The 23,497-nt window shown below is 48.2% G+C and overlaps 1 protein-coding gene across 1 annotated transcript in view; it reads left to right on the top strand.

The window, feature by feature from the left end:
* The first annotated feature begins 1,182 nt into the window (after positions 1-1,182).
* CFAP299 (cilia and flagella associated protein 299) overlaps positions 1,183-23,497 on the top strand; it is a 124,014-nt gene continuing 101,699 nt past the window's right edge. Inside the window, exons 1-2 of the mRNA XM_086611954.1 lie at positions 1,183-1,248; positions 4,605-4,708. Coding sequence (XP_086468080.1) covers positions 1,183-1,248; positions 4,605-4,708 — 170 coding nt within the window. The remainder of the gene's footprint in view (positions 1,249-4,604; positions 4,709-23,497) is intronic.

The following is a 23,497-nucleotide window of genomic DNA, read 5'->3' as shown; positions in this document are numbered from 1 at the left end:
CCGGTGCTATATGGGCGACAGGGTGGAGCAGAGCACAACCGGGGTGCGTGCTTCCTTTGTGTGCCGTGCTCCGAGGCAGAACTCCGAAGGCTCCTCTGGGGCAGCCTTTTGGGCCCGAGTCCCAGCGGGGCAGTGCAAGCCAAACACGGGCACGTCGAGTACCCTGTTGCCAGCAAGCCAGCCTGACGGCGAATTTACCAAATTCCAATAGCGCTGCTTATCTGCCATTCATCAGCCAGGCACAATTAGGTGTAATTAATGCTCAGTGAAGCATGGGGCCACCTAAATGAACTAATTGAACGAAAACATTCGCAGGAAGCGCGTAGGAGGGTACCGTCCTCAGCCTCAACCCAGGGTGGGTGTCTGGAGCTCCCCGGACAGGTAGGAGAGGAGCGATTATGCTGGTTTCTTGTTGCCACTGCTTTCCCTCAGAGGGAAAAGGTGTTTTTTTTTTTTTAAATCTTATTTTAAGGAAAATTCTTGTCGACAGCTAGCCAGCATGACAAAAAAATGCTTTGATGAGTGTGTTTCTCGGCAAAAACTGATCCCAAACCGAGCTGCGATGGCAGCATCCAGTGTTTGCCATAGCAACTCCCGGGAAGTGCTGCTGGCTCTGTTGTGGGTGCCGGGAGAGGCGGGAGCGCAGCGGACTGCGGCTGGAGCGTGTCGCCCTTGGGTCCCGTGCCAGGAAGGAGGGGTGCTGCCGGCGGCCGGGGTGTCCCCCGTGCCAGCCCTGCTGCAGCCCTTGTGCTTGCAGGGGACGAGCACCGCTGTCGCCTCGTGCTTCTGGGTCTGGTCGGACCGTGTTTCTCCTGCTGTCCCTCGCTCTTCCCACCACGGAGAAGAGGAGAGTTTGTCACGTTTCAGAGCTATGGGAGGAAATTTGGCTGAGGAAGCAGCCCAGGCATCTCCATCCTTTGGGGTCCAGTGAAACTTGCGCTCTCCGACCCGGGGCGGATGAGGAGCGCAGTGGGCTGAGGGGGTGTGGATGCTTTCCCCCCTCACACCCCATTTCCCAAGGGCCAGGGGGCTGCTGCTGAAACAGGGATGTTTCACTGGGAGTTTGTGGCGATCAGGAGCAGCCCCACAGCTCGTGGCCGAGGGGTGCTAACAGGGGCAGGAAGCCGCGGGGGGGAGGCTGGTGCTCTAATATGACGGTAATTATTAAAACGCAGTCGCGCTATGGCGATGAAGGGACTGTGCCACGGCAGCCAGCAGCTGGGTAGCAACCTCAGCGGAGAGCCCAATGCAAGTTCATCTACGTGGCGTGGGCTGACCAAGCCTTCCTGGTCCTTTCTGGCAGCTCTTCTGCAAGGAAATTAAATAGGTTTGCTTATCAGGAGGAGACTGAAGGCATTTAAAAAATGGATCAATATCTCTGTTAAATTTAAAAATGGCTTTTGAACAACTTGAGAGACTTTTAAGGAATAAAGGTGACTTTTTCAGTGTATTATGTTTCTAAAATTTCAGAGCTGGTTTTGGCATTGGTTTACTTTTATTTACAGCTGTGCATGCATTTAAACCCTTCTGGCTATTGCTTTGGCAAGTGGAGCAGAGGCTGTGTTGCACTGCCCAACTGCTGCTCGCGCGGGATGAGAAGCCCAAAACCTTCAGCAGCAGAAGATTGCAGCCCCACAAGAGGGGGCCTCCACTGTCTTTTGGCAGGTGGGGATTTAGTGGGAAAGGATGGGAGACCAAAATGCTTCTCTTGCTCTTTCCTGTGTGTTGGCAACACTCTTCCATGGTGGTGGGGGGTATTGCTCCTGCTGGAGCAAGAGTACACTCAGTATTTGGACTCGAGGGAGGGAAAATAGCAGTGACAGTCCAGGTAAAAGAAAGCAGGCTCCAGCTTTGCAGCCCCGACTGTGACATGAACTATCCTACCAGCCATTCCTGTTTCAGCTGAGAGGATTTATTGTCTTAGCTTCAACAGCAACAGCACTAATTGCTGGACTATCAAACAGATTTTGTTACTTACCTCACATAAAAGCTCTTCATTTTGCATTTAAATCTTGTTGCGCACAGAGGAAAACCTTCTGGGAAAATCAAGGGGCGGGAGGGTCTTTTCTATCTCTCCATTTGGGTTGTTCAGCGCAGTGGGGCGTGCGAGGCAAGAGGTTCTGTGATGCGGGAGCATGGGGAGGTCTGGCTGCTGGGAGCAAGCAGGGTTGTGCACAGCCGGCTGGTTGCCCTTCAGTGAGGGACCAGTGGCCTCTCAGGCCATTTTAATGACGGAGCAGGCTGAGAGCTGGGCTGGCACCAGCCTGGGGGTGGGTGGCATCCAGGGAGCGGGGACGTATGAAGACAACACGATGTATGAAGTTCACCATCCTCGGACGCCAGCATGATGTCTGCGAGCTCTTTTCCAGCGAGACGAAAAACGGTGCGATGGCACACGGTGCACCGATACCTCCCAGCGCGCGGGGGCTGCGGCCGTGCCCGGCGGCGGCTGCAGGTGTGTCGGCTGGCGGGGCAGGCGGAAGTGGGAGTGCCCGTGCCAGGAAAGCGGCGCTGCAGGGCACCGACACCTTCGCCCCGGGCCACGCAGCGTCCCCCCGCCAGCACCCCCCCAACCCACCGGAACACCCCAGAAGCAGAGCAGGGAGCAGCGCCCCGGACCCGGCGGGTGCTCCCGGCGTTCCCGGGGCCCCGCCCCGCCGCTCCCGGCATGCACCGCCGTTGCTACCGACGCGGGCGGGACGGTGGCGGCCGGCCCCGCTCCGCTGCCGTCGGGCACCGACGGGGAGTACCTGGCGTCGCGGCTGACGGCGCGGGACCGGCGCTAGCTGGAGGTGAGCGGGGGCGGAACGGGCCCCGCGGGGCTCCCCGCAGCGCCCCGGGCTCGGCCGCGCTCGGTGCGGGGGGTGGTGAGGGGGGGCGCCGTGCCTCGCTGTGGAAGGCCCCGCTGCGGGCCGGGGGTTTGTGCTCCGGGGGGAACCGGCTCCCGTGGGACGGATCCGAGTGGCCGCGGCGGCGGGTGAGTGCTCGGCTTCAGGGGGCGGTCAGGCCCGCGGGGAGCTCGGGGAGGTTTCGGTGCCCGTTCGGGGCGGGGGTCCCCTCAGTACGCCCCACGTCCCCGCGGAACGAGCCGTCCTGCCTCTTCCCGGGGAAACGTTTTCCATGGGAGGGGGGGTGGCACAGATACCCCCCCAAACTGGGCGGGAGTGGTGGCGGAGCTGGGGAAGGGGCACGGCGGCGGAGATGGGAGTCTGCGAGCGAGCGAGCTCCCAAGTGCAGGTCCGCAGCAGAAGACTTTGGTGGGAGCAGCTGTTTGTTTTGGAGGGTTTGCGGTTGATATTCCCCGAGAAACCGAACGTGGGGACAAAGACCCCGTTTATCTAGAGGTTTGGCGGTGGCACTAGCTTTGATGTGCAAAGGCAGCTTCAAGCTTGTGCTAACCCGGTTCTTAACCAAAACCGGGAAGAAGTTGTTGTCCAGTGCTTAGGAAGCACCATTGTTAGGCTGAATAATTCGAAGAAATGTTTCTGATCAAGTCGCATCGCAGTGATAATTGAAGGATGCTGATTGCTGAATTTTTAACCTCTAAAAATGAGAGGGCACGTTGCTCAGTGGAAAAAAACTTTAGAGAGAAAATTGCAAAAGGTTTTTTTTTTTTTTTTTTGTCTCGCACGTAGAAGGCAGGTGGTATTACTTAAGGGTTTGCGCTTGGAAAGCAGCTAATTATCCCCATTTGGCTTTAAGAAATCGGGACCGAGTCTGGCAGCCTGCCCGCGGCGCTGAAAGAGCTGGCTGGGGTGGAAGGGGCAGGGGGTATTTTTTGGGGGGCTTGATCTGTTGGGGCTTGTCAGATGCTCCGGTTTCGGCAGGAGGAAATACCTCACCCCGAGCTCTGCTGCCTCCCTACCCCACCGCACAACTTACTGTTTTTTTTTTTGAGGGATGTTAAGTGCAACTCGGGAACTGGTTTCCAGCTGGAGGTAGAAAAAGAGGAGCGCGCGTCCTTTGTGTGGGGCTTAGGCGTGGTGCAGGAGAGGAAGGTGGGCGAGAAACTGCGGGGCTTCAGCCACTGAGATTTCTTTGCTGCTGCCTGGGATGTTGCCGGGAGGGATGCCAGAGGCTGCGGTGGCACCCGAGCCGCTCTGGTGAGGTGGCACTGGGAGCCCCGTCGGTGGGCATGGCCGAACTGGCGAGTCTTTGCGAGGCTGGAGCAAGGCGGCGCACGCAGGTATCGGTACTCCGGCCTGACCAGCAGCGCCCGGCTGCCCAGCACCGCTCATTTCGGGCAGGTGCTGTGCCCACCGCTTCCCCTTTTCCCGAGGTACCGTCTTCCGCCGCGGAGCGCGGCAAGGTCCCGCTGCGCCACCTGCGGGGCCGCGGCGCGCCGGGCCCGGGCCCCTGCGGAGGGGCGGCCGGGGGCGGCGGTGCGTCTCGGCGGGCTGCGGGAGAGCCGCCGGGGACGAGCCCGCCCCGCCGGGGACGCGTCGGACCCGCGGCGGCGCTGCGCCCGCCGCGCCGCCAGGTGGCACTGTCCGCCCGCGGCGGCTGGCGGGGGCCGGGGGCGGCGAAAGCGGCGGGGGGCCGGGGGCGCGTTCCCGGTGTCCTGGCGCTAACCGCGCCCCCCGCCCGTCTTTTTCTTCCCGCAGGGCGAGGCGGAGCGGCGGCCGCTGGTGGAACTGGGTTTCTGCGGCTCCGGGGACGTGCTGCGGCGGGACGAGATGGAGAGCCGGGCGGCGGCGGCCCCGCGGAAGTAAGTGCCCGCCCGCGGAGGGCCGTCGGGCGCGCCTCGCCGGGCTCCTGCCCGGCACCTTCCTGCAGCGGGGACCGCGCCGGCACCTCCGCCGCGCTCCGTCCCGGGTGGGGCACGCGTGGTGCCGCCCGGCCGCGGAAGCTCAGTCCGGGCCGTCGGGGCTGCCCCGTGTCCCGGGGCGGGGGGTCCGTGCGCCCCGCTGCCCCCGGGCTCGCGTTCCGCCGTCAGAGGAAGGAGGCAGCGGTGTTTCCTAGGCGATAGTGTGTTTGAGGCACCTAAAAAATGTTGCTAAGCGCTCAGGAAGTAATGCATTTTAATACCTGCATCATCCTTTCGAAGCTCTAGCCAGGAAATGTGTGTTTTCGAACTCTTTTGGTTTCTGAGATTTGTGGTTACGAGACAGGGAACACACTGCTGGAAAAGGGGTGACATATCAGAAGGGAAAATATCCTTCCTTTGCTGATTGCTGCTGTTAGGCCTGGAGGACCGAGTTTATTGAGGAATGTAATCTAGAGCTCCTTTTCTGTCCGCAGCAATGGGGAAGCTCGTCTTGCTTCCTTGGGAGTGTTTCCCTGGGTCAGGGGACTGGGCTTGCTGTGGGAGTGCAGCCTTGGCATAGGGTAGCTGAAACAAAACGCGCAAAGGTCTATGAGAAACAGCACTTGGGAAGAGATTTAAATGGCTCAGGCTGGATGAGGGTCTTTATGGATATTGTTACAAGGGGTCTGCTCTTTTATGTGTACTATTTTACTTCCATTTCCAAAGGCCTTTGAGGAGAGAGCTGATTTACTCCCCAAAAGTCTGTGACAAAGGAAGTTCGAGCAGTGCATATGAAATTGTTTTTTTAAACTTTTGTTTTCTCTTGAATTCTGCTGTCTCATACTTGTTACAGCTTGTGTAGCGACAGCACACACTTTCCACAAAAACTCACGTTGCACTGAGAATTCAAGGCTTTGTAATAAAGCTTTATCGTGTCTTGTGGTTGGTTCTCCCTACCTTTATATTTTTGTACTTTCTCCACTGTGTTTAACCAACCTCCACATCTTAATACATTTAGCTGTTTACTTTTCTGCTTTGTTCTTGGGTTTCCCTCCTGAGGAAAAAAAAAAATGAACCACCCCTGTAAATAGTAAACTTATTCTTGGTGCTTTGCTACAAGAAGCTCGATAACATGTCGATGTGGTTGGTGAATAGTAGAGCCCTGAGCAGCCTTGTTCTCCTGTGGTGCTTTTCCCTTTTTGTGCTGTAGTGAAATTATCATGATTTAACAGCATGTACCAAATGCCTTTTGTGGCATTTGTGGGCTGAGAACATGTGTTGTGTAGTTAAGCTATTGCCATACTTCATGTACAGTCCTGTAGCAAACTTCTGTTGCAGGCTCGAGGTGACTTTTTTTTTTATTATTTAAAGGATTAACTGTTCATGTCACTGTATGGAGAAATTGATTTTGCAAAAGTGAAGGCTTAATTATTTGAATAAAGGCAAAAAGGACTGAATTTTTTCATACATGTTTAGACTTTTAACATTCTGTGGCTCGTGCCCAGACTTAAGTCTGCAGCCAGATGAAGCTGATGGTGATAGTGCTGATGACATCAAGAGAGTAAGAATGGAGCTCGATGGCTGACCAGTTGCTCCTGTGATGTTCTCAAAAAGTATGTTTCTAAACCATTGATCATTATCAATTACTTTTTTAGTGACTCTGTGTGCAGCAATGAGTGAAAATGAACTGAAGACAGAGCTCTCTGTGCCGTTATCTCTCTCCTTGATGTCTTGAGTGGGTCTTCTGTCCTCCTCTCCTTGTTTGTTGGCTCCTTCTTTGTTTAGTTTCCCATTAGTTCTTAGGTGGAGACGTCAGGGCTGACTCACAGAGTCAAGTGACTTACTTTAACTGCATTTGTTTGAGCAGATTATCCAAAAGTCTGTGTCAGGAGTTCCTGCTGTCAGGGTTTCTGAATTGTCTGTTTGCAAAACTGTATCTGTTGTTTTCTCTGAGCAGAACACGATTCCCTCAAGTTGGACTTGGCTGCACAGATCTCAGAAACTGTCGCTGTTAGTTCCGACTGCCCAGATGATGTTTGCATGTCAGAGCAAACTCCTTAGGCAGGTGCCTTCAGGATTTCTGCTGCTCCTCTCCAAACCTCTCATACACGGCTCGGGAAGTTTTACATTGAGGGGTCATTCGGATCAAAAGCACAGACCAGAAAGCTGCCAAGTAACTCTTGGTGTTTTCTTTGGGAAACAAGCTTGTGTTTAGCAGTTTTGGAGATGTCTTTAATTGGCCGATATTCACAGCGGTTCCCACAGCCAGAGTGCTTCCCACACTAAGCTGTAAGGAATGGTTTACACCATTGCTATTGCACAACAACAGCTTCAAACTCCAGTTGCTAAAACGGACTAAAATAAGCCAACAGCCACAATATATGTTGCCTGTGTTGCGTTTCGGCTCCGTGGTGTGCCACTGATAATTATGCATAGCTGCTGTGTTTGCTGTAGGCTTCTATGACTCTCATTTTATTTTTAGGGTTTGTCTGTCAGCAGTCAGAAACACTGAATTTACACAGGCTGTATTAGTTGGCAACCTTGTACCACCATGCCTTTTATTGCTGCAACTGTACCCCAGAACAATCACAGAAACATGCAATTTACTGGAAAGTTAAAGCCTTTATGCAAAGATGAATAACTGGGAAGTGTCCTCTTAGGTGCAACAAAGTACTTGCAAGCATAGTTCCTGTGGAGTAGCAACAAATCAGTAAGCCAGATTTGGTGAGATGGTTGAGAGCGGTAGAGAGGGTGAGCACAAAGAAGGTGATCACTCGTAGGGTGTTTCTCTGTCTCTGTAGCTATTGCTTAAATATAATGGTCAGGGTTTGCTCAAGAAAGAAGTTGCCTTCAGGTGTAGGAAGGCTCGTCCTGGCTAATGTTTGAGAAGTTAGCTTCAGAGTAGCTACACATTGCACGATATTGCACAGCTGCTTCAGATCAGAAGGGCTGATATTTTCCCTCGAATGTCCGGAATGCTAGTGTGGTTTTCCTCTGAATTGTTACCTCCACCTTCTGAACGCCTCTCACGTAGTTAAAAAGCATTTTCAGTGAAGGCGTGTACTCAGTAGGGTTGGTAGGGCTTCCTTTACAGATGTGTCCTGGGTCAGGCCGCTCTGGCAGCCAAACCCCCCCCAAGTTGTTCACTCACCCTCCCTCAGCCCCAGGGATGAGGGAGAGAATTAAAGGAGAAGTGGGAAACCCGTGGGTTGAGATAAGAACAATTTAATACAGATGATTTAATAGACAGTGTGGATGCTCACCACCCCCTCTTATCTGCAGCCCGTCTCGTCCCAAAGCTGCAATCCCGGACGAACACGAGGCCCCGAAATAGAGAGGGGGGGGGAGAGAGAGAGAGAGAGTACTCCGAGAGTGGGAGTACTGGGAGAGAGAGGGGAAAAAAAAGGCAATAGAGCAAAAGGGCAGAAGCACAAAAGAGCAAAAGCAGCGAAAGAGCGAAAGCGCAAAAAGCCCTTCTTTCCAGCTGCCCCTCACCTTGATACTGGGCATGACGCTGCATGATATGGAATACTAATTGGCCAGTTTGGCCTCAATCTTAAGTTCCACCACAAATCACAAGGGGAATCGTGGCCCCCTTGTCCCGGATATGCTCCCACCTTATCCCGCCGTGCTTCTGCACTCCGGCCAGGACATGGCACACTGAAAAGTCCTTGGAGTCTCACATCCAACCACAAACATCAGCTTGCTATCAGCATTCTTCTCTGAGCGAGCCTCTGAGTGAAACCAAAACATGGAGCTCTTCTAGCTGCTGAAAAGAAGAGCTAACTCTGTGCCAGCTAAAACCAGGACAAGATGGTAGAAGTGAGCTGAGTACGTGTTGCTGGAGATGGATATGGGTGGGCTGGAGGCAGTGCGTTTATTCCCTCTCTTTGTGAAGCAGTCTTAAACTTTTCTGGTCTTGGGGTCACATCTGAAGTCAACTGACAATTGATAGGGGAAACTAAGCAGAAGTAAGAATTAGTTTGGGCTTTTCCATAAAAAAGGGGCGCCATCAGAGGTTCGGGGTCGGGCTTTCTATGGTTAGAACAAGGAAATGGGATAATAAAAACCAGTGAACGGCAGGCTTTGACGGACGGGTGGAAGCATAACACACCATCTGTTATTTGCAACAAGGACGTGTGTGTAGATTTTTGGATCTGAAATGAAGGGGCTTGAGTCCAGGGTGGTTTCTAATTTTCTTTAAAAGAAGCAAATTGGAAATAAAGGTGGTCATCCGTAAATGAGTGCGAGATTGTTTATTCTTTCTATTGTCCATAGTGACAGAGGTGGAAAAATCTCACGTTCCTCAAAAGCATCCTGCAACTTGCGTTGATGTTTAAGAAGAGCTGTGTTTTTTCAGTTGAGCACGCACGGCATAGATAAAACTCCGGTTGACATCAGGATGAGAAACTGCTTACTGGCAGTTGTCTCAAGTGGAAATATGATATTGCCTTACAATGCCTTAAGGCTCATTTTCTGATTGAACCATCTGAGGCAGCAGCAGTTTGTAACTGCTTTTGTATTTCAAAGCCTGGAGTCAGGCTGCGTGGGCTTCCTGACGTGTACGACACCCATAGTCAGTTTTCACTGTGGGAGCACTGTGACTTCTGCTCACCTGGGAGATACGCTGCTTTCATATAGATTATGAGTGACTGGTGCGTGGCACATGAGCATTTCCTACCCACGGGATTTAGCACTAAGCAGCACCAATAAAACTGTAAATCCCTTCCATTTCAACTCCTGCTCTACAGATGTTCACCTTGAACATGTGTCCCAGGTAGTGGCCCACTCACTGACACGGTTTCCGTAGATTGGAGTTGTCTCTGCCCACTGTGCAGGGAATTCCTCAAGCCTGCAGGCAAAGGAGCAGTGGCTGAAATGGGGAGGATGTTTAATTGGGGGATGTCACATCTCTCTGCCCCAGGGTTTTGGTGCCTTACCTGATGTAACCAGGAGAGGACTCCCTCTGCTCGGGAGTCACAGCGTTTGAGCTCTCATCTGACTGCTTGGTGGTATCAGCGAATTATGATAAGGGCAAAAATCCCCAACAAACGGAAGAACGGAAGCGGTCCTGGTGACAGCCTTCCTCTGGAGGCAAGGCTGCTGCTTCCCTTCGGGCTGTCCGGGCTGTGTCCCTCGGGAAGGTGCTACAACTGCTGCGTAGCTGCCTCTGTGCCGAGAGCTGCCGCTGTGTCCCGGGCAGTGCAACAATGATGTCCAGCTACAAGCTGCTCTGGAATGGAGCGCTGGATATTTGTCTTCTGAAATTGGTCCATTTCGTGTGTAGGATACCTGTGTTTGTTTTTTCTGGCCTTGGGGAAGCATGAGGGTGACAGCCTGGTTAGCCCATCAGTCAGGGTGTGTGCCTGAGAAGGGGACGGGGGACAGCATGGCTCCCGGAGCTGCTTTCCTGGGGCTTGAGACACCAGCACTGGCCTTCGGAGCAGGGAGAAGAACCCAGAAATATTTCTCCTGCGCAAATGCGAGTGGGAGCAGAACAGCAAATGGTCAAACTGGGCTTTGCTCCTGGGTGGTGGAAAAATTGGATTTAACTTTCATCAGCCAGAGGATGGAATGAAATCCCAGTGCCGGCTGTCCTGGGAGCTGTGTTAAACCGTTGTCAGACGTTATCATCTCTTTTATCTTTTGCATGATGTGATTTGGGAGCTACCTTACAGACTGCCTCTTTATCAGGGAAAACAAAAAATGAAGCAGAAGGGGGAGCTCATTTCATTCTGCAACCTCTAGGCTTGGGACAGTTGCAGAGCAGTTTGCTTTCAAATGTTCCCTGGGTGTCCTGCCAAACACAGTTAACTCCAACCTGTCTCTCTTTGGCACCTGGTCCTTCTGTGCTGCTCTTCCTCTGATCCTTTAGCCGGGAGGTGTGGGCTCAGAAACACCTCTGGCCACTGGCTGTGGTTTTGTGCGTACAAATGTTTCTCTTGGAAAGCAATCCTGTCTCACTAAAACGTATTCCTTCTACAACCCACATGGAAAACAGGTATTTTGGTACATGTGTCAGCAGGAGGTCTTTCGCTGTCCTCTTTCTTTAGCGTGCTCTTAAAACAAAACATTGGAAGTGAGGGAGTTTTTTAAGTTGGATTGCTTTGGATTTTGATATCGCAAGTGATCCCACTGAAATATAAGGGAAAGAATTAAACTTTAGGACTATGCACTTAATGGTAGCCTAATTATTTTAATGTATTTCAGTGATTGGAGATGCAGGGAATGCCAAGTCCCAAAGCCTTTATGTTGCTGTTTCTGCAACGTTTTTAAAACAAAATCATTTGTTAGGGCTTTTCACCTGTGTGTGCACATGGTCTAAACGCTTTTCTTGTGTACAGAAAGAAAAAAAAAATCTGCTGAAAGCAGGCCTTTGTGGATTATTGAGGTTTTGAATTTCTAGTTTGATTCTTTCTTCACATCTTGTCTCTGGTTCTTGTGCTACAGTGGCTCGTGGACTCTGCTCTGGCTGCAGGCAAGACTCATCAGTTAGATGATAACTTTATGGGTTGAAATTTCTTTGAGATTACTTTATTTTTAGGAATCGAGTTGTGGCTGAGTTATTACATGGATGTTCCTTCAGAGGGAGGATGCGGGAAGGGATGAATCTCGCTGTTCTTGAAGGAATGTAGGAAGGGACCTCTTAATAAACCTAAGAATCTTGGAGGAAAGTGGCGTGATTTAATCCCTGCTTTTCTCATTTGACTCAAATTAATTTTGGCTCTGACATGGACTGTGCCTTCACTGAGGAGAGAAGGGGAAAAGGTACAGTCTGTACTAGCAAGTGCATCACACTGCTTTGATGGAAGGACGTGGGGAGCGTGTGATGCTCTCAGTTTGCTGGGTGGGCCAGTGTCTTAGGCCGAGGATAGATCGAGGGATAGCTGTTTTAAACGCTTGTGGCTTTTTAGGGAGCATTAAAAATACGGAGTGAACCTACTAATTCCTAGGCTGAAACGCTGAAGGCAGCTGGACGCCCAGTTTCTAGCCAGTTAACTTGCTAACTTCCTCTGAGGCACTGGAGAACCAAGTTTTGTGTGGTTTTCCACGCAGAACGGCGCGAGGAAAACTTTCCTCTAGTGCTTCAGTGGGTAAATTTTCTCCAGCTTTTTAAATTGCCCCGGACAGAGTTTCCCTGAAATGCTCTCGCACGCTTTGCCGCTGTTGGAGAGCGAGCACACCCATCGTCTCGTGCGGAACAGCGGGAACAGCCGTCAGCTTCCTCTCAAGCTGACGGAGAGGGCTGGGCAGCAGGGTGTTTGGTACGGCTGGATTCTTCCTCCTGACGTGTTCCCGTGCCCCAACTGGTTTTTGCCCAGTCGTGGTGCTGTCCGTTTCCTTGTCGCTGTTGCTGTTCTCTTTGAATCCAGACAAGGATTGTTATAGGCACAGGTTCTGCCCGGTGTTGCGTTAAAAGCCTGGCATCTCTGTGTGCCCTTTTTGATGAAGATGGGAGGTAACTGAGGGATTTCAATCTTTGGAGTTTAGGGCATAAATGTGTCATTTACAAACACTTTAAATTTTTCTTTGAATCGCGCCACAAAAGGTTGCTACGGAAAAGCCACATTCCCTGCTACCTTTTTTCCCTAAATAAAGATAGGAAGCTGTCTGTAACATTCAAGCTGTGCTTTTCCCCTAGCAAGACAACTTAAATTCCAAAACATTTTTAGCTTATTTCTTCTGTGTTCATAATGTTTTTTTTAGTTATGATATTTGCAGGCTAAAATTGTACATTTTTTTTTCAGTTAGAATTCAGTTTGGTAACTGGAAAGCAATGAGACATGAATGTCCATGTTACATCAGGATGGTAAATTTGTAAATAGCTGAATTGCACATTCTTTGGACTCTTGAGGAGTTTTGGTTTAGATTGCCTTTGAAATAACAATCTAAAACTTGTATGAAAACAAACAACCAACCAGGACTGGCTTGGAAGTAGTTGCAACAGCTCCGACTGTGTATGGTGGAGATCTCTCTCCTGAATGACAATAGTCAGTTTGAAGCTTATCGTTTAATCTGTGAAGGTAGGATTTTATTTTTCTTTTTACCATAGACATCTGTTTATATTTTTTTGCGTTAATTGCCCTTTAGCCTTTCATTATCCAGACTCAAAGCTTCATGAGGTCATTCTGTAGCTTGTTGTTAGGGTGTCGGGCTCATCCCTACACTGAATAATTTCCCATCGCCATCAAGCTTTCTCTCCTAATTGCTCTTCACCGTTTCCCTAGGGTTAACAGCACATCTCCAGCCAGCAGTCTACCCTTGTTCCTTGGTTTAAAATACAGAAAATAGAGAGTAGAAGTAAAGATCAATTTTCGCAACATTTATCCTAGAAAGGGCCTTTCATCGTACTCCACCACTAGTTTGTTTCCTTAGAAGCCTGCAGTGAGCTTTCAAAAATCCGAGTAGACCGTGTCAACCGGACGATATTCATGCACGTGCCTGTTGCTGCCTCGGGGAGCTCGGAGGTTTGTAAGGCAGGATGCCTTTCACAGGGGCTGCCTTGTATCTTAGAGAGTAGATCATGTTTGTGCAGATACTCGTGCCTGTCCTTAGCCTAGAGGAGGCCTTTCTTTATATTCATTTTTTTCTTTTTTGATATTTAGTGAGAGTGGCTTATTAATACCAGCCGTTTATGTTACAGAGCAAGAGGCGTCCGTCTTCAGGCTTTTTGCGAAGCATCTTCCTGCAGGTTTTACAGGGACTGCTCATCTGTTAAATAGTCACCTGATGGGATTAAGAGAATTTTTAATACAAACAGTATGTGTGTGTATTGGTTTTCATTTTTAGTTGATACTTCTCAATGCAGAGCAGCATATGAAAGGTGATTGAACTTAGATGTCTTTGTATCTTCCTGCCTCTGATCTGTAAGCTCACAGGCCCAGTGATTTCTGCATCTCCTTAGGTCACAACTCTAGTGCTTGGCCAGCATCTGAGGGTTGTTAAGGTTAAGGACTTATTGGGATGCTGTAATGTTTGTCTGAGGACTTCCTTGGGGAATACACTGATTACAGGAATCGAGCTGAACAGCTTTTGGCTGTAGCTTAGGTAACGGTGCTCCCAGGTCTGGAAGTCCATAAACTTCAGGAGCTTCTGAAGGCTTAGTCTGCTTAGTGACAGGACTGATGGCACTTTGGAACCCTAAGCAAGATAAGGACTACGTGTGGACTGACTTACGCGTCAGTGTGAGAAGGTCCACACGAGACAACAGAGATATACCAGACTTCATAGTAAGCAGCAGGAATATTGTGGCAATGTTGGTTAATATACATGATCCATGTATATTAACAGTGCAGCAACCTCATGTTTTATGCTATGTAGTCAAGTGTTTCAGGAGCTTCCTTGGTATGCATCCTCATATTAATGCCATGAGAATTCTTTGAGTGCTTCTACAAGTATGGTTAATTTGTATGGTATCGTCCGACTAAGAAGTGAGTACTTGAGCATTTGCATGTCTTTACTCTGCAGCAGGCATCAGAAAAATCTGCTTCCTAATTAGCCTTTTTGCCCAGGAGAAATCTGCTGTTCCATTTACCTGCAGTAACGTACCTTTGGAACGTGACTGAAAGTGAGGAGAACTTAGAGAAGCGTGGGGAATATTTAGAAACACTCTGCTCTCTGACTTTGGGATCCAGGGAATCGCCAGTAGTACAAGTACCAGCTAGAGAAGACCTTGGACTTGGTCGAAGCCTCTTGCAGTGTTCTCGCTTGAAGTGGCTGCAAAATTGGGTTATTTTGTTATCTGAGGACTTTTTCAGTATAAGGAGGATCATCTGAATTGAGACACATGAAGGTTGCGGGTGGAATCTTTAATCGTAATAGTTGGTAATGTCAGAGGAAGGCTGATAGAGCTTAAAAGAGAACAGCCAAAGGCAAAGATAAAAGCAGTGTTTTTTACTGGTATATGGAAAAAAGTAGTAAGCTTACAGAAGAGTACACCTTGAGTAATGGTGTAAACTAGTAATTTTCAGGTGCCAGGTTCTGTTTTTCCATCGATGTTGCGCTACAGAATACAGTGGGAAAGATGTGTCTTTTTCTGGCAGTGAAGAGGGGCAATGGTATTGAAAAATGTGCTGGAAACAAGTGACAGATGTTACCAAGCTGTATCGTGAAGTCCAGTCCGTGGGCTCTCAGGAGTCCAAGAGTAGTCAGCAATGACGCGGTGGAGCTTATGGCGTTCGTTATTAAAAGCTGCTTCTCTCTCTTGCCTCCATGGAAGCGTAGTAAATACTGCCTTTTGTAGAAATACTCTAAGGGAGAGGCAGAGAATTGCAGATTAGTGAGTGTTTACATAGGAATGTGTTGAATTGGTCACAGAATAAGTAATAAAACACCTGGAAAATCATGATAACATGGTTTGGGCAAAGGAGAAGTTGTGTTTTCTTAGTCTCCTGCCACTCTTCAAACACACTGCCAAGAGGGAAAGAAGAGAAACGGTCTGATAAAATGCGCTTAATCTTTCCGAATGTCTTTGGCAGTAATTATCCGTGGGGTTAGTAAAGTAAGCGGCTGTCTTGGTATACGTGAAACCAGCTTAAAAAATTGTCAAGGTGTAAGAATCTTGGCAAAAGATAAACAGCCTGGTGGCTCGATCCTCCTTCCTCAGATCAATGTTATTTACATCTCTCAGTTTCCATGGAGGTTAAAATACTTGTGAGGAATTTAACTAGGCTATATGGATTTGACTGGTGAAACTGAGTGCTGAAAAAGGCCAAGTTGCAGGCAGCAGCAGAAATATTTCTCAAGTCCCGAAAGAAAAGAGAAGGAGAAGGCTAGAAATGTTGAAGATAACTTCAATTGCCACACGTATCCGTGAGCCCTTGCCACAGGAGCAAGTTGTCGCTAGATTTACTGGACGGTGCAATCAGCTGTGTTGTGTGAGGTATACATATTATTTACAGATTTAAGTTCCTTAACACGCAATCCGGGCGCTGACTGAAGTCCGTCAGTGAGGTGACGTTGCCGCACAAGTGACAGGAGTGAAAAGACATCGTTTGGAAGAGCGTTTGTGCTCTTAGGATGATGATTTTCCATATTACCAAGTAACATGATGGGCCATACATTACATGCCCTTAAAAAGATTCAGTTCTAGGTTGTTGATTATAAATGATGATAATAGTAATAAAAAATATTTTAGAAGAAATGCCTTTAAGGCCAGCGCATAGTTTTCCCCTGGACATGTTCTTTTGGTTCTGTGTCTGTGTGCAGTGGCACGGGCTGTCTCCCTGAAAACACAAAGAAGCAGGGCTGAAATGTCTCCTTGTTTTTCTGGGAACGTCTTGCCGCTAACGCGCCTCTTGATTTTGTTTTCCCTGCGCACTGATTGTTTTCATTTTAGCTTCTATATTGAGCCGTGAATCATTTTGGGATACACAATAATATCACATTACAATGTGGCGAGAGCTTTTAAGCCACCCCAGCTCCGTTCCCCTTGCGAGGGCTCGTGAAAAAACGTCCTGTGATGATGCTAGCCATTTCAGAGAAATACCACCTGCTATCAAGCTGCTTTTCTCCGCTTAGTCGCTATAACTGAACTGCGTGAACTAGAATATCACTCCCCAGGCTATTCGTGCTTAATTGGTAACACCCTTTTACAAACAGCTCAGGAGTAAAGGAAATGTTTTTGAGCACAGTAATATGTAACACGTGATTAAAATTCGGCCCGTTATCTCTGGGTGTTTTATGGCTGCAGGTGCACAGCGGCCGCGGATCTCAGGCGTGCTATGGGCAGCGCTGCAATTAATTGGCGCTGTGCTGTTTGTACACCTGCGCTCACCAAGGGCCTGCGTGTAAATAGAGAATGCCAGGGAGAAGAATCAAGAAAAAAGGCTCTGACTGAGCCAACATCATTGTAAATCAATCGCTTGCCTAGGGGAAATATTGCAGAAGGGTCCGAGCGATTCTTAAAACAACTTCTTTGTCACCCCGAGGCTGCAGATGTTGAAGGTATTTAAAGGATGTTTACAATAAACTTGGACAGCAGCAGAGGTTGGCTGAGCTCGTGGGGCTGTTTGTACCCGAGGGATCAGGCAGTTCTCGGTAAGGAAGAGACAGCAGAGGTGTTGCCTGTGGGGTCAGTGTTGGTTACTTGGCAGCAGGCTCGCTGACGGGCACGTGGAGGTTCTCCCGTCAGCTCTGTTGTGGAGAGGCACTAGAGCCATGGCACTACCCCGCGTGCAGAAGAGACCGGCCCTCCTGGCGAGCGTGACTGGAGGTCACGTCGATGCTGCAGGTTGCTCGCCTGGCCAGGCTTTCCTGGGAAAGGGAAAGAAAGTTTCCTTTAGAGGGAAACGCTTGGTGGGTCACGTTTTGCCGTTTGGCAGCAGCGGGCAGTGCCAGCCCTCTGCCGCATGCGGTTGTTGGCGGAGATGGCGCTGGCCGGGTTCACCCCGTTTGACCACTCTGCTCTTCTTAGGGCTCTGACGTGTGGGTTTGGGCAGGAGCTGTGTTGTGCCCTCAGTACCTGTCCTCGTGCGTTCCAAGGAAAGGGTGTTTTATTGTATCGCCAGGAACTACTCCAACAGCTGTAGACTCCCCTCTGGAAGGGTTAAGGATGTGGTGAGAGAAAGTAGATAATTAATGGGATTTGAGGTAACTTGCTGCATTTTTGTCAGATGTGTAACTGGTGTAATGGGTGGGTTTTGTACGAGAAAACATTCCATAGTAGCATGATGGTCTCTGTAGACACGAAGTGCCACGTTACAGCCTTAGACTTCAGGCCCTGTAAGTACTCCCAAAGACTCAGTAAAGCACTTCACGTTTAATTAAGTGCTTACATGAAGCATGTGGCTGAGATGTAGCAGTGTTGCACGCTGAGTCAGCGTTTCTGGGGAGAAGGGAGGCTTGGCTGAGTGGCACAAGGCAGACGGCACTGTTCAGCTGCCACATCTTGCACTGATAGCCACGAACACCTGCCTCGGTGGTTCTGGGAACAGTGGTTGTTCATGGTGTAAATGCTTTTTTTTGGGAGGACCGTGGTGATATGGTGGTACCCGCCATCGGGCAATGCCTGTAAGTGGGTTAGTTCTGGGAAGTGGCATAGGTGACACGAGTGGGTCTTTACAAGAGCCACCACGAGGCATTCGTTACGTCGCTTCTGTGCAAAGAGGAAACCAGCACGACTAGCCGTGTGGATACTTGGCCTTTGCTTGAAACCTCAGACGTTCCTCATGTTTCCTCATGTGGCTTTGAGTATCTTTAATTACTTCTGACCTGTGTGGGTTGTGTGGTTTTTTTTTTTTTTAGTTAAAAGAAAAACATAGTGGGTTTAGTGCATTAAAGGTTAAAGAGATTGTAAAGTAAAAAGAGAGAGTTGCCTAATTTTGCAATCAGAGCATCAAAACTGTGTGTTGTCAGTGTAGAAGAATGAAAGCAAGGCGCAGGATTATTATTTGCAAAGGGATTAAATAAGGTTTGTTTTTGATGGGGCCTTTATCGTTCTTCAAAACGAATGGAATACTTCTGAAAGACAAAATAGATCCTGTATCAAATTTATTTTTATGAATCTGCCATTGGGAATTGGTATTTTGGGTTTAAAACTGCCTTTTTTGTTGAGCTACAAGGGGTGCAGAAAGGGAGAGCTGAACAGGTCATAGTGGTGTTGTGAGGCCGCGGTATTGGCCTGTGCTTAGATGTGTTTCTTGACTGCAGCTTCAAGTACTTCAGTGTTCTGGAGTCTAAAACAAAAGCTACATGTGGAAAATGTAAGCTAGCTAAGCTGTTGATTACTGTACTAGTACTTAGTGTGTATGTGATTGAAGGTTTGTGGTCAGGTATTATTTTTAAACAACATTTAGAATGTCTTCCCGGTTTTGTTTTAAAATTTTGCTCATCTTCTGCCTGAAACCTTCCCTGAAAATAATATTCTGTGTCCCACCTCCTTAATATATTGCTTTTTATGTCATAGAACATAGGTGTACTTGATTCATTTTCCAGACAAACTGCAGATTGAAGTCACCTGAATTACAGAAACCTGTTTCAGAGAGCTGAGTTTACTTTAAAGAAAAAAATCCAAACAAACCCAATCCAAACCCCAAGCTTTTTGTCTGTAGGCTTTATTGGTTTTGCTTTTTTTGAGCCACACCTTTAAATAATGATATTGAAACCTTCTAGAAACAGTGTTAAATAGATTTTGCACTCTTTTAATGGGATCTTCAGGCCAAATTTTTTGATTGCTGTGTTAATATAGCGCCAGAAATTGAGTTAATTGCGGGTACAAGCTGACAACAGTCCGTGCATCTGCTTTTCATTCCTAGGCACAAAGTTACTCTTCTTGGACAGACAGTGCACCTCAAACCAGGAGGCTTCTTCGAGACTTTGCACTCTGTTCTGTAGATATGCATGGTGGTTAAATAATTTGTCTTGTTGCACCACAGAAAGAAATCAAGAAGGATAATACTAAATTTGCATTCAAGTTGGGATATTCAAGGATATTGATCTGACAGTTCTTACGGGTGAATCCAGATGTGCACATAAACATCCAGTACTGTATCACAGGACATAGTAAAGCAGTATCCTGGCACAGTGACTGATTTGATTTGATCTCTGCTAGCCCAAGAGAGCTGTATCCCTCGACTACCTGCGGTGCTCAGGGCTGCTTCCTCCTTTCAGCGTAACAAAACTCTCTTGTTCCAGTCTTTGCCACGTTAACTAGCTCCCAGTGGCTGCAGAAGGATCCTTGCTGTGGTCCTCCTGCCTTCTGGAGTGGTGCTCCAGGGAAAGAGTTCATGTTCATCCTGAACGTTGAAATGTGGCTTTGTCTGCGGTGCGAGCCCTGAGATTTAAAAGCAGTTTAATGCCTAACGAGGCAGAAACTTTGTGGGACTTCTGAAAAAAGGCTTGGAAAATCCCACAGGCAGCGGACTAGTGTGTATCAGGGAGACTTCTTCAGTTGCATGCTTTTGAGAACTCCCTCTGCATCTTTCTTTGGGTGAAGTGGCTTGTGGATCCACAAGCTTAGAGCTTTAAGCTGTCCTATCTGCGAATGCATAGCCCTTGCTCATCGATGTTGGAAGGACCGTGTCTTCTGGTTTGGCGGGGTGCGAACAGCGAGATGGTTCCACGCCGGCAGCTGGGTTAGTACGTCGCCGATGCTCCAGTTCAGAGCCAAAGCAGACAGGTTTGGTTTGCGGGTTTATAGCCATGACTGGAGTGTGACAAAGGCAGGCTTGTCAGACGGAAAAAGCGTTTTCAGTTGCGTAACCCAAAACCATTTCTGATGCTCTAGAATGTGACCTAAACCTTAAAAGATTTATATTTGTCCTTAGCCTGAAAAATATTCCTGTGCCGTACCTGACTTTTTCCCTTGCACCTGTGTTTCACTGTGAAAAATATTTATGTTAGCGAGAAAACGTTGTCGTGGCTAATGCCCTGAGAAGCAGAACAGTTTCTTCTAAAATCTGCTGAGACGGTGAGTTAGAGCCAAAATCTTGATGTGTTGGGATGCGAGACCACTGCAACAGGAAAACAGCGTTAGGTGCAAAGAGTTACGGAAAATGGGAAGTAGGAGGTGAAGAAGAGTAAGGATGAGCACTGAGTTAAACTGCGTTGTGTGTCAATACAGGAACAAATATATTCATTAAAACTTCCAAAGCTAAGGCCTGTAAAATCTTAGCTCTGTTTTCAGTGGATTTGGTTTAGTTAACTTTTACTGTATATTTGTTTAATCATAAAACCCAAAACAATAAATTAGTGTTTCCCATTTTTGGAATGTGATGGGTTTTTAAATGCTTGTATATTTATGTTGTCCTATTTGTCCAGTACAGGCTTGTTTTTTTTTCCCCTGTTCTTTTTCAAATGACTGCTATGATCTGTGCCACTAGGAAGACCTGATTCTTCGCAAGGGGTTTTCTTAGGCATGGGTGATAATTTTGCTTTTTCTGAAAGGGTATCGAGTTGAGCCACTGAATGCGCTATTTTCGCCCCTAAAAAGCTTTCCCCTGAGGATTGTCAATACATATATTTATTTTAATCATGCAGCCAGATGTACTAGGAATTTGATTTTAAAAGAAAACACTTGTAGATTTCGGCCAAGTATGTTTCACATCTCCTCCAGTGTGGTAGCTCTGGGGTTTTTGGGATTCCATCACTTCAGACGAAGTCTGCAGGCAGGGCTGTTTCCTCGTGCTGTGAGTTTCTTGTTCTCAGATGGATTTGCAATTACAAAGGCCTGATGTGATCCTGGTAAATGGTAATGTTTCCTAAAACCTGATTCCGAGTGAGCAAAAAGGTACCCCACGGCTCGGCTGAGATACATCTCTTTGCCGTGAGCTGCAGCCCCGGTGTTCCGTGTGCCTCCCAGCGCCGACTGAGCCTGGGGCTCCGCTTACGGACCGCAAGTCCGATTCTTCCATGCAAAAGGCCTGGCTTACAGGCCGTACAGTTATCTGCTCTCAGAGATGGTGGGCGACGCCAGTGGCTCTAGGAAAAGCCTCTGAATTTCCTCCCTTCCTTGTTTTAAACAGGCAGCAGGGTGTGTATTCTGGGCCCTTTACCAGAGCTGATAAAGGAACTTTTTTTTTTTTAGGAAGTTTGTTCATGTTGGATAAGTGACAGGACCATGTTACTGGTAGCTTGGACTGTTTGAAATATTGGTGCCAGTGTTTTGTCAGGTGTGGGCTTCTCAACACAAGCCAAATCTGCGATAGCTCTGGAAAGTATTCCGGAGAGGTGCATAAGCAACTAAAATGTTTTTTTTTTTTTTTTTTTTTTTAATCATTTATTCCGTGGAGTTTCAAGTATCATATAGTAGATATAGCAGTTAGAGTACCTTGTTCATTTTATTAAACAATTAAATGTATGCTATTAAGGTCTGTAGAAAGGTATTTCCTGTATGTTCAGTTGTGTAACCAGCAGTCAAAAATTTTATAGCAGATTTTACAAATGTTTATATGCTTCAAAACGTCCAAATAACTGAAAGTTTAGTCTTCTCTTTCTATAGAATTCCTAATCTAATTCCTTGGCGTCAGGAATGGTTCTTTTTTAACCCAGACACACACAGAGTAAAAATATTTTTAGAATGAGGTTGCACAAGTAACGAAACAGCACATAGCGTGCGCCGCGGTCGGTGCGCCCTGCACTGTTGGTAGGGAGATGGTGGGCACAGGGAGCTCGGTGGGAGCTTTGCAGAGGGCTTCACGGGAGTACGCTGAGGCTGCGGAGACCTCCCCAGCTTAAAACGACTTTGTGAAACGGAGTGCACGGCGCTGGGCCCGGTTCTGCCGTGTGCTCCGGTCTCTGGAGGGGAGCGCTGAGCTCCGCGCTGACCGTGCCCTCACGGACAGGTTTGGTTCTCGCCGTAACTGAGAAGTGCTGATGCTGGTTGAGAGATGTGGCACGTTTACAGTATGCAAGGTCATGAGCAGAAAAACAACAGATTTTAGGCTCGTTTTTCTTTTCCTCTTAGCCATGCCTTCCGGCTGAGGTCCTCTGCTCGTGTGATGCTACACACCTTACGTAATAAAATTGCAAACTGACGGACAGAGGCTCGTTATACAAATGCTGTTGCCTAGTGCCTTCTGATGCCGTTATTTTAGGTTCAAAGAAAGTTACATAATTGTCTTTTCCTTGCATCGTTATCTTTCCAAAATATAAGAAAGATCAGACGATGGTTTTACCTTTTGGTGTTGCTTACAACACCTCCAGGCAAGTGCCAGTTAACACAATACGTCAAATTGGATAGTAGGATCAGCAGGCTTTACTTGACAAAGCTGAGCCAAAAGAAGTGGTGTGGGTTTTTTTTTTTGATCTAGACCCCCTTTAAGCAGCCCCATGTCATGTTTATTTAGAAACCAAGTGCTTTCCCTTTATCTCCAGATAGAGACATCTGTGTGTGCAGTAGTCCAAATCCAGCGTGTGGTTTCCGTTGATGTTTTGGGTGCCTGCTTTGGCCTTGTCACTCAATAAGTGCTGCTGGAGAGTGGAGGGCCGGACCCTGAGGGGCAGACTCGGCCAGCTCATTGTACATCAGGGATTACGTTTTTTGCTTTTTTCCCTGTTTTATTTTACCTTTTTAAAATGTAGACAAACTTGTAGGTGGATTCAGGTAATCACAGTTTAAAGGATTATGGTTCTCGCTCTCTGGTGTCATTGCAGTTTGAAGACAATGTGCATTGTTTCATTGAAACAATAAAAAAAAAAATGACATGATGCAGTAAAAATCAGCCATACATGTGTCCTTGCGTGTCTGTCTTGGCAATGCTGATTATATGGCCTTCGTTCTTCTCTTATCTTACCCTGGCTGCGTACGGTAGGTCAGCCAGAGACTACTGCTTTTTTTCCCTTGATAATCTTTGCTGGGATTTTGATGGATGTTGGTTGCCCCTGTGTGAGGTTTGGGGTTTTTTTGCTTGCTTGTTTTTAACCTCGCATCCCGTTTGGGGTGAGTTAGCTGAAAGGGGCAAGGATGCTTGCGGCATTAGGTCCGTCACAATCACACAATGTCAGGGATTGGAAGGGACCTCAAAGGATCATCTAGTCCAATCCCCCTGCCGGAGCAGGACCACCTAGATCAGATCACACAATCAGGAAGGGAGGAAGGCCTGAGAAGACGAATGAATAGGTGTTGAGCCAGTGCAATGCTCCCACAAGGCAGCCTGCAGAACCATGCTGACGTGGGATTCAAGTGAAACTTTGCTGTGGAGAAGGTGCATGTTCTTATCCTTGCGGAGAAGACTTGCTAAGGAAAAGCGAGCTGACCAAGCTTCCAATTCCTGCGACTGAAGGTGAACGAGCACACATTTGTCCACATGA

The sequence above is a fragment of the Tauraco erythrolophus genome, chromosome 5 (genome assembly GCF_009769465.1).
Source record: "Tauraco erythrolophus isolate bTauEry1 chromosome 5, bTauEry1.pri, whole genome shotgun sequence".
In the NCBI taxonomy this organism is placed as follows: domain Eukaryota; kingdom Metazoa; phylum Chordata; class Aves; order Musophagiformes; family Musophagidae; genus Tauraco; species Tauraco erythrolophus.
The sequence above is the reverse complement of the archived record's forward strand: the minus strand, read 5'-3'. Positions and strand labels throughout refer to the sequence as shown.